The 13,770-nt window shown below is 46.3% G+C and overlaps 1 protein-coding gene across 1 annotated transcript; it reads left to right on the top strand.

Moving 5' to 3' along the window:
- Positions 1 to 1,755: 1,755 nt before the first annotated feature.
- On the top strand, positions 1,756 to 13,436 carry Cckar (cholecystokinin A receptor). The gene is made up of 5 exons (XM_052734944.1): positions 1,756 to 2,127; positions 2,849 to 3,100; positions 6,218 to 6,479; positions 8,875 to 9,002; positions 9,890 to 13,436. The coding sequence occupies exons 1-5, from the start codon at positions 2,016 to 2,018 to the stop codon at positions 10,423 to 10,425; spliced, it is 1,290 nt and encodes a 429-aa protein (XP_052590904.1). The 5' UTR covers positions 1,756 to 2,015; the 3' UTR covers positions 10,426 to 13,436.
- The last annotated feature ends 334 nt before the right edge of the window (positions 13,437 to 13,770 follow it).

Below are 13,770 nucleotides of genomic sequence, written 5' to 3'. Positions count from 1 at the left end.
GAATCGGGAGCACTTTGGGTTCAGGTAAAAACCTGGCACAAGGGAATTTTCCAGAAATCTACAAGGATAACCCCAGCTAAGACTCCTAGCAATAGTGGATCCATAGCCTGAACTGGCCATCTCCTGTGACCAGATTGGTGCCTAGCCCAATTGTCATCAGAGAGGCTTCATCTAGCAACTGATGGAAACAGATGGGGACCCACAACCAAACATTAGGCAGAGTTCGGAGAATCCTTCAGAAGGAGGAGAGAAAGGATTGTAGGAGCCAGAGGGGTTAAGGACACCACAATAAAACTCACAGAATCAACTACCCTGAGCTCATAGGGGCTCACAGAGGCTGAACTGGCAACCAGGGAGCCTACATGAGACTAACATAGGCACTCTGCACATATGTTACAGTTGTGTAGCTTAGTACTCTTGAGGGTCTCCTAACATTGGGAACAGGGGCTGTCTCTGACTTTTTTTTTACAGGCTTTTGGGACCCTACTCCTCATACTGGGTCGCCTTGCCCAGCCTTAATACACAGAGAGGTGCTTAGTCTTACTGCGACTTGATACACTATGTTTTGTTGATACTTATGGGAGACCTGCATTTTCCTAAACAGAAATGGAAGAGGAGTGGATTGGGGGTGGGAACGGAACTGCGTCTGGGATATAAAAATAAGTGAATGAATGAATAAATAAATAAATAAATTTATAAAAGAAAGAAAGACAAATCCTAATGTGTTACCTGTTTCTCAGATGTTCAAACTGAGACCAGTTGTGCAGTGAACAGTGAGGGAATTTCGAATACTGTTCAACTCCCTGAAAAAGGCAAGCCCCTGACCAGGTCCTTCACACTGAACACCTCCAACATTGCCTTCATTCATTCCTTCTGTTCTTCACATAGGCCAACCTCATCCCCGCCTCAGGCCTTTTGCACTGGCTGTGACCTCTGCAAAAAGTATTCTGCCTCCTGTTTGGAAGCTTTATTGCTTACATCTCAGGCCATGCACCACTAGTGACCTGCCCCCCACCCCCGCCCCAAGAAGGCCTAAATCCTTTCCCACGCATCCTCTCTCCACACTAAATAGCCTTTGAGGTGGTCTTACTTCCTGACATGCTTGAAAAGTACACAGCAAATGGTTGACTCTCAGTGAACAGGTCTGGGGTGGGTGAACAAACCCAACAGTAAAAAATAAACAAGCAAATGAGAACGCTCGCTGACGTCTGTTGTAATAAGGACCTGGGAATCTGTATTCAGAAGAGCCCCCTGCTTCTGGTTAGCAAGGGCAGAGACCACAAGACAGAGCACCGTGCTCGGTAACACCTTAACAACCACCCAGAAAGCTCCCTCCATACACATTTGCTGGGCAAGGCTCCAAAGCTAAAAGGCACTAATTGCTTTTCTATAAGGAGATAGGAACGCAGTCCCTCTGTGTCCCTTAGTCCTGATGGTCCGCATTATCGGATCTGTTACCAAGTTAATTGAAGCTGTCTCACACAGACAGTTTAGGCTTCTCTCTGAATATGTCTGGGACAATGACAGGCAGAGAAGAGAGGTGGTAATTGGGAAGCCTCTCTCTCTCCTTCTGTCCCCACCCCCGTGTGTGTGTGTGTGTGTGTGTGTGTGTGTGTGTGTGTGTATGTGTGTGTGTGTGTGTGTATGTGTGCTGCACGCGCGCGCATGTGTGTAGATGTAGCCCCAATCTAGAAAGGGTTAATATACAGCCAGGCTGCCTGTGCTCAGGGCCTCAGACTGGCCCAGGAATGGGAGGGGTGGGTCTGGAAGGTGGAGCAGGCTTGACTTACACAAGCTGCCTTCTCCCCACAGGAGTGCGACTGCTTGCCCAGCTGCTCTGAGAATGGGGAACTCAAGTTGCCTTTAGGAATGGCTGCAAAGCCCACACCTGGAAATCCCCCCTCCCTGACCCTCCACGGCAGGTTGCATTTGGGAGACTCTACGGTCATTAGAGGAAGGAGCCAGGAGTGAGCCGTTCACCAGCTCCTCGTCAGCACTTGGCAGAGAGCAGCAGGATGGACGTGGTCGACAGCCTCCTTATGAATGGGAGCAACATTACTCCCCCCTGTGAACTCGGCCTGGAAAATGAGACTCTTTTCTGCCTGGATCAACCTCAACCTTCAAAAGGTAGGTGTTAGAGGTTGTGGCGGGAGTTCAGAAAACTACCGAGTTGAGGGAGATAATAGCAACAAGCAAGGCTAACTAAAATGTACATACGTGTGTGTGTGTGTGTGTGTGTGTGTGTGTGTGTGCGTGTGTGTGTGTGCAAAATCCCTGTGAGATAAAGCTAAATGAAGAAGTTGTATGTTCAGAAGTTTGGATAAAAGAGTAAGAGAAATCTGCAGTTAAATATTGCTATTGTCCCCATAGGAGAGTTGGGGACTCATGCAGAATTTGGGGGGGTAACAAAAGCCTAGAAGAGCTGTAGGCAGAAAGGGGTGCCAAGTGTGAAAGCTGGGACTTACCAGCATTACAGAAAAAGGCATTGTCAGGGGTAGAGGTTGCCTTTTCTTAGGGGAAACCCAGCATGAAGAAGTGATTATGGGCAAATAATGCTTAGCCTCAAGGAAAGAAAGCCATCCCCAGTCAGGAGCATTGTCCTTAGGAAAAACAGATTTCCCGAGTGAGCTGTTGACACACCAACCTTTAAAAAAACAATTGGCTTGTCCTGTGCTTCCCTGGGCATGTGTCTGCGATGCAGCCAGTACAGGAATACCCGGGTTCAGTGATGCATGCCAGCGGGGGACATCATCAGAAATGACCACTCTTTTGGAGGGGCTAAGGTCTTAACATCCCACCCTCCTAACTCCCCCCTCCATCCCTCCAACTCTTCCCCATTCCTCTGCAGAGTGGCAGCCTGCAGTGCAGATCCTCCTGTACTCCTTCATATTCCTCCTCAGCGTGCTGGGGAACACGCTGGTCATCACGGTGCTGATTCGGAACAAGAGGATGCGGACCGTCACCAACATCTTCCTGCTGTCCCTGGCTGTCAGTGACCTCATGCTCTGTCTCTTCTGCATGCCATTCAACCTCATCCCCAACCTGCTCAAGGATTTCATCTTCGGAAGTGCTGTGTGCAAGACCACCACCTACTTCATGGGTGAGTCGGGGCAGGTGGCTGTTGACAGGGCTCTTCCCACAACCTGCTTAGCCCCGGCTTTTGCCAGACCCCTGACAGTCACAGCCGAAGGACCCTGCTGGGTTCCTAAACACCAAGCATCTGGCTGCCTGGGTTCATGTACAAGGACACAGGTGTTTACCTTTCCCGCAGGCCCGTCCCCCTACTTGCTAGGAAGTGTGTCTCAGAAGTTGATACCAAAACACAGTGGGGTTTGAGTGGGCTTGCCTCTTTGCAGAAGGGCAAGGATTCATAGGTGGCTTCAAGTCACGCTATACCCTTCTGGTGGCAGATGATTGTATTCTGATTAACTCCCAACTTGGGTCGGGGTTTCGTGGAATGGAGCGGGTGCCTAGGATCAGGGCTCCTTTGCTGTTGTTTCTTGTTCTGTGAGAAATGGAAGCAATTTTAAACCATTGCACCTCGGTCTTGCTTCTCCTCTCAGGATTCACTTCCCAGATTGTTCTCTCAAAGCCTGGGAGCATCTTAGGCCAGGGGTCTGTGGGGTGTGCGTGGGTGTCCCTAATAAGAAGCCGAATATGTTCCCAGGGACGATGGGTTATGACATAGACCCTGACCGGATGAGCTACGTAGCTTGCCGCTTATACCAAACATAATGCTGGTTCTAACAAAGCTACTCTTTTAGTGCGCTTTATGTCCCAGATGGTTTGCTGAGCACTTTTACTTCCATGATCTTGTTTCTCAACCTCCTGGTAATAACTATCATCAATTCTTCCGTGTCTCACCAAGCACTTGCCAAGGGAAGTATGGTGGCTAGGATTTGAACCCGGGTTAGAGAGCACCACAGTGGCGAGCACATGCCTCAGCTTGTCAGCTGCTGTGGTCCTCCTAACCCTGGCCAGAAACATGTCGCTTGGTCCTCTCTGTCTGTCACACTGCCTGTGTGTGTGTGTGTGTGTGTGTGTGTGTGTGTGTGTGTGTGTAAAAGGGGGTGTTTGATTCTGGCCCACGCTGTGTAAAACAGAGAGCGCTGAGTAGGGCTAGGGCAATCTTCTGAGACCAGAAAGCTTTGAAAAACCTTTGAAAAGCCCAGCTGAGTGTTCAGGGTCCAAGAGAAGACACAATGATGATGATGAATCGCTGACCCTCATGCCCCCAGATTAGTAACCAAGAGCATGCCATCTGTGTTCAAGTCCCCTGAACATATTCTAAAGCATTAAAAAATGAGAAGGTTGGATAGTGAAGCATTGCTGAGAGCTCATTGACTTCTGAGGCCGCGTGTGTGTGTGTGTGTGTGTGTGTGTGTGTGTGTGTGTGTGTGTGTGTGTGTCTGACAGGGACCGTACCTCAGCATCTTAGCCGGACGGGGGAAGAGAGATCATGGAAGTGCTCACGTAGTCGGTCACATAGCTCTGAAGGCCACGGAACTGTTCGCCTTCGAGGTGGTCAATTCCGTGCTGTGTGAATTTCACCTCAGAACACTTTTAATAGCCAGAGTTAAACAGCAAAATAATTCTGGGATTATGTGGAATGTCATAATAGCTTACTTTGTTAAATTTACTTTTTCTTGTTGTTTGGTATTGGTTTTAGGTTGGTTTGGGGTTTTTTTTTTGGGGGGGCAGGGTGAGGATTGAACGAGGTTCGGTATGCAGCCTTGACTGACCTGGAAACTTACTGTGTAGCTAGGTTGGCCTTGAACTTGAGGTGATTCTCTTGCACCCGCCTCCCAAGTGGTAGAATTACAGGCATGTCCCATCATGCTCAGTCAGGGCTTGGTTGAATTTCCAATTCTGATGATTTAGATCCTGCCCTCTCTTGTGTGATATCTTCAACAATACTGCTAACAGTACCCACCAGACACCTAATTTGTTGTTGGGGGGGAATGTGATTGACAGTGGGTTTATAGTGGCTGTGGACCCATTGTACAGAACAAACTCAATGGGATTTAGAGCTATCCTTTCGATTCTACATGTCATAGGCTCTTTAGAGTGAAGTCCAGTGAAACACAGTGAGTGAATCCCACTCAAATAAAAAAAAAGCTTTTACTGAAAAGTTTATATATAGATGGTGTTTTTTAGAGAGTTACTATCTATCCTGGTAAGCAGTCATGTTTTAGGATGCCACGTTTAGAATGTCTGTTCCCACATCTGTTGGTCACAGCTGATTGGTAAGTGACCGTTCTCGTAGCTGAAGGCTCTAAGGTGAACTTAAAGGATAAGACGTTACAATAAACAGGCACACTGGACACCATTGAGAGGAGAAGGGGCTCCTTTCTACTGTGTGTGGGGGAACGCCCTAGAGGAGATGTAGTTCTCTCCCACTCTAATCGGGTACATGGTCACTTTATCAAACACAAAGGCTGGACGGCTGCCAAGACCCGGGTTCTCCACTCACAGACACCGTTAGCTCATCCCAGAACCCTTTCTCTGTCACCTTTTCTCACTATGCATTTTTTCAACAGATAATTCAATTTAGAATGTTTCTCTCTTCTAAATCATGTAGTAGATTTCGAGACCTTTGGGGAACCTTTTGGAGTCCTTGACAATTTCTGCCTTTTAGTGTCTATTTAACCACATGCTCAAGATCAAAATTAGAGCTCTTCTCTAGGTTTCCAAAAGCCCTTCTGTGGGATGGCTATGTATTTTTATCCCCTTGTTTATTAATTAATGAGTACCTTTAGCCCAAGCTGGAGTTAGATCGCAATCAAAGCTCAATAAACTTATCTGAAGATTGGCAATGAGATGTGTTGGCAAATACATATGCTTAACCGCCCTAAGTTCTTTCTGATACAAAGCTGGAACTAAATCATCTTTTTAAAATATGCACAGTCTTATGCCGGGCGGTGGTGGCGCACGCCTTTAATCCCAGCACTCGGGAGGCAGAGCCAGGCGGATCTCTGTGAGTTCGAGGCCAGCCTGGTCTCCAAAGCGAGTTCCAGGACAGGCGCAAAGCTACACAGAGAAACCCTGTCTCGAAAAACCAAAAAAAAAAAAAAAAAAAAAAAAATATGCCCAGTCTTTCTTTACCCCCTGAGCATTTGCCTAGGGTACCAAACTGTGGCTCTGATACACTCAGGCTAATGTACAAACAAACTTAGGAGTCAGCACCTGAGTAACTGCCTCCTTTGTTCCTCCCCAGGCACGTCCGTGAGTGTTTCCACGTTCAACCTGGTGGCCATCTCTCTGGAGAGATACGGCGCCATCTGCAGACCCTTACAGTCCCGGGTCTGGCAAACCAAGTCCCACGCTTTGAAGGTCATCGCTGCCACCTGGTGCCTGTCCTTCACCATCATGACTCCGTACCCCATTTACAGCAACTTGGTGCCTTTTACTAAAAATAACAACCAGACGGCAAACATGTGCCGCTTCCTGTTGCCAAGTGATGCTATGCAGCAATCTTGGTAAGGCGGTGTTTGCTCATCCTTCAAGACACAGCTTCACCTAAGTTAGCAGTGTGAGGAACAGGAAGGCCCTGCCCAATGACTACAGGACAGGTCTCCTGGAGGCTTTCTAAGGAGGGTCCTTTTACTATTATTCTACGTTGGCAGTTTCATATACTTATATACTGAAGTTTAGTTGTCTCCCCACCCAGAAGACAACTTCTCTCCCATCCCTCCTCCATTTCTGCATGAACCCCCTTTTCCCCAACAAGTTCCTCTCCTGCTTTTATGCCTTCTTTTTCTCTGTGACCTACAGAGTTAAATTAGATCTTCTTACAGAGCTGAGTAAGAAGTTATTTACTGGAGCCCGGACATCTTACAAGTGGCTGCCCCGCTGAAGGAAATAACACAGAGCCCAGCAAGTTGGAGGCCCATAGTCCCTCAAGCGTGGGGCTTCAGGGGCCCCTCTGAGGAGGGCCATTCTAGCTTGACAGGAAGAGTACACAGCGGAAAACCAAGACCCTGAACACCATACAGTTATAGATGAAGTGATGTTAGCACGTCCATGTTATAGATAAGTGACTAAGAGGTTCCAGAGTAGCTAAATCCACAAGGCTAGGAAGGGCCAAAGCCTCTCTGTGTGCTTCACCACTATGCTTAGGCATCTACATGGTCCCCAAAAAGTTCAGACTGGGTGACTTGCAGAGCGATGATTTTCTAAAGAACTGAGGAGTGACCGGTATTAATTCTTTTGTGTAGCTGTGTAGCTGTGAGGTACACATGTATCATGGTGCTGTGCGGAGGTCAGCGGACAACTTGAAGGATTACTTCTATCATGTGGGTTCCAGGGATTAAACACAGGTTATCAAACTTGGTGGCAAGTGCTTTTACCAAGCTAGGCTATCTCAACGCCCTAACTCCTAGTGTATATAACCACTGTGTTTGCCCAGAATAGCTTACCAGAAGAGAAGATGTTCCGATACTGGTTCATTTGCTTACTGGCTAAATAGCCTTGGGGAAGTTTACCTAGTCTCTTGAAGCATCGGGTTCTTTATCTCTATTGAAGCATCGGGTTCTTTATCTCTAAGGGAATTAATAATACAGATTTTTTTTTTTCTAAATCTGTATTAGTGGACAGCTACAAGGTTCAAATAAGACACCATAAAAATACTTTTAATGAAAAGACGGCACCAGTGTGGGTGACGTTTCCTAGTTACAGGGCTGTTTTTGAAGCAGGATCTAGACATTCCGAAGTGGCTAAGAACCCAGATCATGCTTCCTTGCTCTCTCTCTGCCTTTCGTTTTCGTCAAGTAGCTTGCACACAGAACAGCATTGCATCACGACAGAGAAGGATATACAAGACTTATCAAAACATGTCCAGTTGTAATGAGAAATGGCCCAGCCACTGTTCGCCTCTGACAACAGTATGGTCTAATCTGCAGCTTACACATGCCAGACTGCAAAAGTGATTTAGGGGCTGGACTCGTAGAGCAGGAGGCTATGAATCCTCAACAATGAACCGTGTTTAGAGAAAGCATAGCTCAACCCTTCCAGGCATAAGATTTTGTGCACCACCAAAGCAGCTTCGCAGCATGACAGAGAGCGGATACTCAGGGAGATTTATGGATGGCAAATGCCACATTTGGTAAAAACTGAAAGATTTTCTGTGAGTCCGACCTAAACATTTAATGACTCCCATTGTAGAGTCAACAAGTTGTATAGGCTGATGTGTGTCGTTGGGTTCAAATCTCACCTCTGATACTATCTGTGTGACTTTGGACACATTTAATCTCTCCAAGACTCGATTTCCTCTTCTCTATAGTAGGTGCTCAGATAATAGAAGCTACATCTAAGGTTCTTATGTGAGTTAAACTGAAACATGTATGCAAAGAGCTTAGCCTCACCTGTAGTACCCAGCACTAGTTCTCATTAGTTAGGAATGTTTTCATATTTATTATTTCAACATATAATCTACATAACTCCCTTTATTTTTTAAAGACTTCATTATTTGTTCACTGTTCATGTCATTCATTTTTGTAAAGGGTCTCACTATGTCACCCAGGCTAATCTCAAACTCCTGGATTTGAGCAAGCCTCCTGCCTCAGCCTCCTAAGTATCTAGGACTGTAAGCACACACTACTTTGTGGGTTTTGCTGTTATCATTTAACATGCTCATTGGTTTGGAGCATAGAATGATGCCACATTTTCCTAATTTAAGCAGTCTTTCGGAGATATTTTAAAGAGTACGAGAAGTAAACAAGTTCTAATGACCGAACCTCCAGACGTGGAATTTTCAAGTATGTTAAATGCTAGAAATTAATGCGTCTGCTCAGACCAGCTCCCCGTGCTATTCTTGCCCATTGGAACTTGAAGGTCCAGAGTCGCTGGTGATTAGATTTCTTTTAATTGCATTAGGCAAACATTCCTGCTACTCATCCTCTTCCTCATCCCCGGGATTGTGATGGTGGTGGCCTATGGATTGATCTCTCTGGAACTCTACCAAGGAATAAAATTTGATGCTAGCCAGAAGAGATCTGCTAAAGGTAACTATCTTTGGGCTGGGTTTTTATTCCAAAAGAACTCAAAAGCTCACTTTATAAGCTAACAAGGTGGACTCAGACTATGTAGAGCACGTGCTGGAGGCTTGGTATCAGAGGGCAGCCAGGAGACCTGGTTTCTCTGGTAACCTGTGTGTAAAATGAGGAGATGTTTCTTCTTGGTGGGGTCCTGAGTGGAATCAAAGGAGAGCATGCTCACACAACACAGTCTCACACAAGAGGACCCTGTCCCCCAGGCTTGCTGTACTGCAGACACTTAGTGGACACCCTCTGGTGACTCTGTCCTGCATGTGACATTGAGACATTAGATCCACAGCCTCCAAGCCCAGCTTTTTGTCGTCTGTTTCTCCATCCTTCCTCCCTTCTAGAGCCCACTGAACCTGTCCCCAACACCTGTGTTGACACAACTTTTTCCTTCTCACTCCGCCTCTTTCTCAGGTCCTTACTATGTAGATAACACAGTCTCTCTGGCTCCTGTTGACTTTCTCTGTTACTTGGAGTCCTCACAATAAAAGTAATCTAAAAACTCAGCAAGCAAACAGGAAAGGAAAGGACAGAGAAGAGTGTTAATATTTATTTTGCAATAAATTTCAGCCTTACAATCTTTGTGTGTAGGATTTTATTACTATTATTATTAATACATATGTGTATATAAATATATAAATATATATATATATATAATTTATATTGCATTGGAAGATTAGAACTAGTGCAGACTAATACTGATGTAAATGAGTTCAGGCCAGGCTGCCTGCCCATTTCTCCAGTTCAAGTTCAGCTTGGCCTCCTGGACTGGGGCAGTCGGGGGCTCCATGCCTTCTCTCTGGCATGCCATGTCCTGAACAATAAAATGATGTCACTTGCCCATCCAGAGAGGAAGCTGAGCAGTGGCGGCAGCAGTCGATACGAGGACAGTGACGGATGTTACTTGCAGCAGTCCAGGCACCCGAGGAAGCTGGAGCTGCAGCAGCTGTCCACCAGCAGCCGTGGCAACAGAGTCAACCGCGTCGGGAGCAGCAGTTCCGCCGCCAACCTGATAGCCAAGAAGCGGGTGATCCGCATGCTCATTGTCATCGTGGCCCTCTTCTTCCTGTGCTGGATGCCCATCTTCAGTGCCAATGCCTGGCGGGCATACGACACCGTTTCTGCCGAGAAGCACCTCTCAGGGACCCCCATCTCCTTCATCCTTCTGCTCTCCTACACCTCCTCCTGTGTCAACCCCATCATCTACTGCTTCATGAACAGACGATTTCGCTTGGGCTTCATGGCCACCTTCCCTTGTTGCCCCAATCCTGGCCCTCCAGGGGTGAGAGGAGAGGTGGGAGGGGAGGAAGATGGGAGGACCGTAGGGGCATCACTGTCCAGGTATTCCCACAGCCACATGAGCACCTCGGCTCCACCCCCCTGAGCCCTCACACCTGGCCCACCGCTGCCTGCCGCAAGAAGGAAGGGAGCAGGGAGCAAGGAGGACATGGAAAAGGAGGGAGAGGAAGCTGGAGTAAAGGAGAAGAGAGACCTGTTTCTCGTGGGGACTCTTCAGTGTCTGGTTTTCATCCTTCACAGAGTTCCTAAGGGAACTAAAGGTGGGGTTGTGAAAATGCCAAGACATTTTCCACGGTGTTCACCATGGAAGAAACCTTAGCAGGCCAGGATAGGAGCCCCGAGGGGATCATGCTACAGTGTCACTGACAAGCCCTTGTTCAAAATGGAGGTATAGACCCCGATGAGCTTTAGAATTTTCTGGAACACCCCAGGTGAGGTCTCTCCATAGTAATGCACTGCTATGCTCTGTTTCTTCTGATCATGCAGAGTTACACTATTTTCCTTCCCAGGGAACCCACAGCTACTGCCCATACAAACTACAACTACACACCTTCTCACGGCCACCTCCTCTGGCCACGTCTGAATAGTCTGACACTTTTTAATCTTGAGGTTGGTCAAGGACACTCAGAGCTGGAAGTTTAGATCAATCATCAGAAAAGCAAAAAGAGTGTGCCTAAAAGACAGGTTTTAGAATTTTTATTTCTGCAAAGGAAAAAGCATGCAAGGCCAATCACCCGAAGGAATGTTTTCTGTCAACAATGGCAAGCTGCAGAAAGGGGGGTGATCCGTGCTGTGTGACTTCTCCTTTGTACCCCAGCCCCACAGCTTTTTAAAACCTCAACTTAATTTCTTGTGTTCATCTGGACTTCCTCTTCTCCAGAAAGACCTCTAGGTAGGAAGGGGAGTTGTATATACCTGGGCAAGGGCGGAAGCATGTATAGTCAGGCCCCAAAGAAAACTGGCATGCTGGGACTCAGTTAACAGGTAGCTTTGAATGTCAAAAGTGTGTATGCTTTTAAATACCATCTATGTAGCTCTTGATAGTTGGCTCAGTGTGTGTGTGTGTGTGTGTGTGTGTGTGTGTGTGTGTGTGTGTGTGAACTGAACATATGGTTACATTCTCTATGTGTTAAAAACTTGTCAGTGGATATTGGAATTCAGCAAGTGTTACCATTCTTCCATAAAAGCAGGAGTTCTGTGTGAGTTTTGGTTCTTTGCAAAATTCGTGTTGAAAACACTTGACTCTGAGAACTCTCTGTTTAAAAACAGAGATAAACTATACATTGAGACACCAGGAAGAACATTCCAATAGCATGTAGCAATCCAGTCTACCAACGCACCCACTCTCTCTCCCTCCCTCACTGCTTCCTTCCTGCCTGTCTCTCCTTTTCTCCCCTTTTTTCTTGAATAATACTGTCTTGTCTACTTAATAGGGTTAGTATGGACCTTTTCAACAGAAACAAGTTTGTAGGTACATGCAAAAAGTATAATATGCAAAGAAAAAAATCAAGGAAAGTTTATTGCAATGAGCTGCCAATTATCCAAGGAATGAACATTGTTCTTCTCCTTTCATAAGGCCACAACCAGCCACTGATCTGGGCTCCACACCCTCAACAGTCCCCAAACCTCCCTGTGGAAGAGGGAAAGAGGAGAGCGGCAAGGGATGATAAGGTTCCCGGTGTTCTAGAATTAGACAAGACGTGCATCTTACAGTGATAGTTGTGCCCAGTGGAGCGTACTAAGGAGAAACAGCTGAGCACATAACTGCCCGTCACACTCAGCCTGTCAAACCAGACTACTCCCTCCCCAGACTTCAGTCTTATGAGTCGCAATCACCACCCTCTCAGTCAGTGATTGTAAAGTCAAAATGCAGAGTTCAAACTGTAATGATAAAAGATGTAAGAGATAAAAATGTCTTTGATACCTGAGTAGGTCTTATAGTCTACATACCTTTCCTGCCTAAATAAAGACTGATCCATCCCCTCTGACCCCCTGACAGTATTAGGAAATCAACGAAGAAATATTAGGATTCCCCCCCCTCCATTATTAGGAACCTCTGGAGTTTCTGAAAGTATATTAACCTAAAAGCAAGATTCTGGGATTTAGCTAACAAAAATACAGATATGCAGCTAAAATGTACTTTTGGATAAGCCATAGACCAGTAATTTCCAACCTTCCTAATGCCCTGACCCTTTAATATTATTCCTTATATTGTGGTGACCCCCCCAACCATAAAATCATTTTCATTACTACTTCATAACTATAATTTTGCTACCATTATGAATCATAATGCAAATATATGTTTTCCAGTGGTCTTAAGTGACCTCTGTGAAAGGGTCGGTCAGCTCCAAGGGGTCGCAAACCACACATTGAGAAACACCCTTATAGACACTAATTTTTAGTTTTGAGTGCATCTCATACACTGGAGGACAGCCTATATTTTATCTGCCAACCCCACTTTTGAAATATTTTAAGGCAGGCAAAAACATAAACAAAATTTCCCACCTGTACAGTAATAAAATGCCTTTGCTGATTTAATTTATTGGAAAGTCTTTCACCTATTGGAAGCTGAGAGGTGGGTCTAGGGGGCTATTAACCTCCAGAATCTGTGATGAGCTTGGAAGGGTCTGGTTTTTACTGATGAATTTTTTCTCACATCATGCTGCTCACACACTTTGTCAAGTCAACTTCCTTCGCCTCGTGTTAAACAAGATTACTGATTTGAGCATGAATTCAAGTTAAGGAAGCAAATACATGGATTTCCTAGTATTTTAGTGTCTTCTAGTAGCATCCCTTCAGCAGCAGCATGATACCCTGGAGCATCGGAACTGAGAGGTGTGTCTCAGCTTCGTGTGCCCCAAGCACCATGGGAAGGTCTCCTCATGCACTTGACGTGGTGAATGAGAGTGCCCGTGTATCTGGGGTTTGGTTGCACATGTCCCTGTATGCTTAACAGGTGTCTCTCTGCTTAAGCAAAATGTCGTCCTCATGAGTTAAGCGACGACAGCTCCTGGATTTCCACTGTATGCTCTTCCTGTGTTTTGCCTAGTAAGGCACACGTACCGTGAATGTTTAATAAATGTTATGACTGACTTCCGTCATGCCTCTGAGGCATTCAGTGGTCTCGCGTTCCATCCACAGCTAGGCTCCTCAACAAGGGGAAACTCACGCGTGGGGGCGAAGAGCAGAGCTTGGACAAGACTTTCTCGTCTTTGCATGCATCCATCCCAGGTTCTCACGTGTGACCATTTACTGTGCCCGCCTTCCTCTTTTCCTCACCCCCATAACGCAAGTGGGTAGAGAGAGTGGATATAACCCCAAGTGTTTCTGATGGTGTATCCTGCCTAGTAACAGGGTTGAGATACAAGTAAACCAAGGCTGGGAGCCACTGGTCCCTAACATCCCTCAGCTTAGTTCCCCTAGCCGTCAT

This window comes from Peromyscus californicus, unplaced genomic scaffold (assembly GCF_007827085.1).
Source record: "Peromyscus californicus insignis strain IS unplaced genomic scaffold, ASM782708v3 Scaffold_13__1_contigs__length_99412109, whole genome shotgun sequence".
Taxonomy (NCBI): Eukaryota; Metazoa; Chordata; class Mammalia; order Rodentia; family Cricetidae; genus Peromyscus; species Peromyscus californicus.
Note: the sequence above shows the minus strand (reverse complement) of the source record. Positions and strands in the feature narration are given on the sequence as shown.

Bases quoted from the DNA above. Each gene is read 5' to 3' on its own strand.
- Cckar (XM_052734944.1), top strand. From the start codon at position 2,016: ATGGACGTGGTCGACAGCCTCCTTATGAATGGGAGCAACATTACTCCC. The intron at 2,128-2,848 runs GTAGGTGTTAGA...ATTCCTCTGCAG, and splicing joins TCAACCTCAACCTTCAAAAG to AGTGGCAGCCTGCAGTGCAG. The intron at 3,101-6,217 runs GTGAGTCGGGGC...GTTCCTCCCCAG, and splicing joins GACCACCACCTACTTCATGG to GCACGTCCGTGAGTGTTTCC.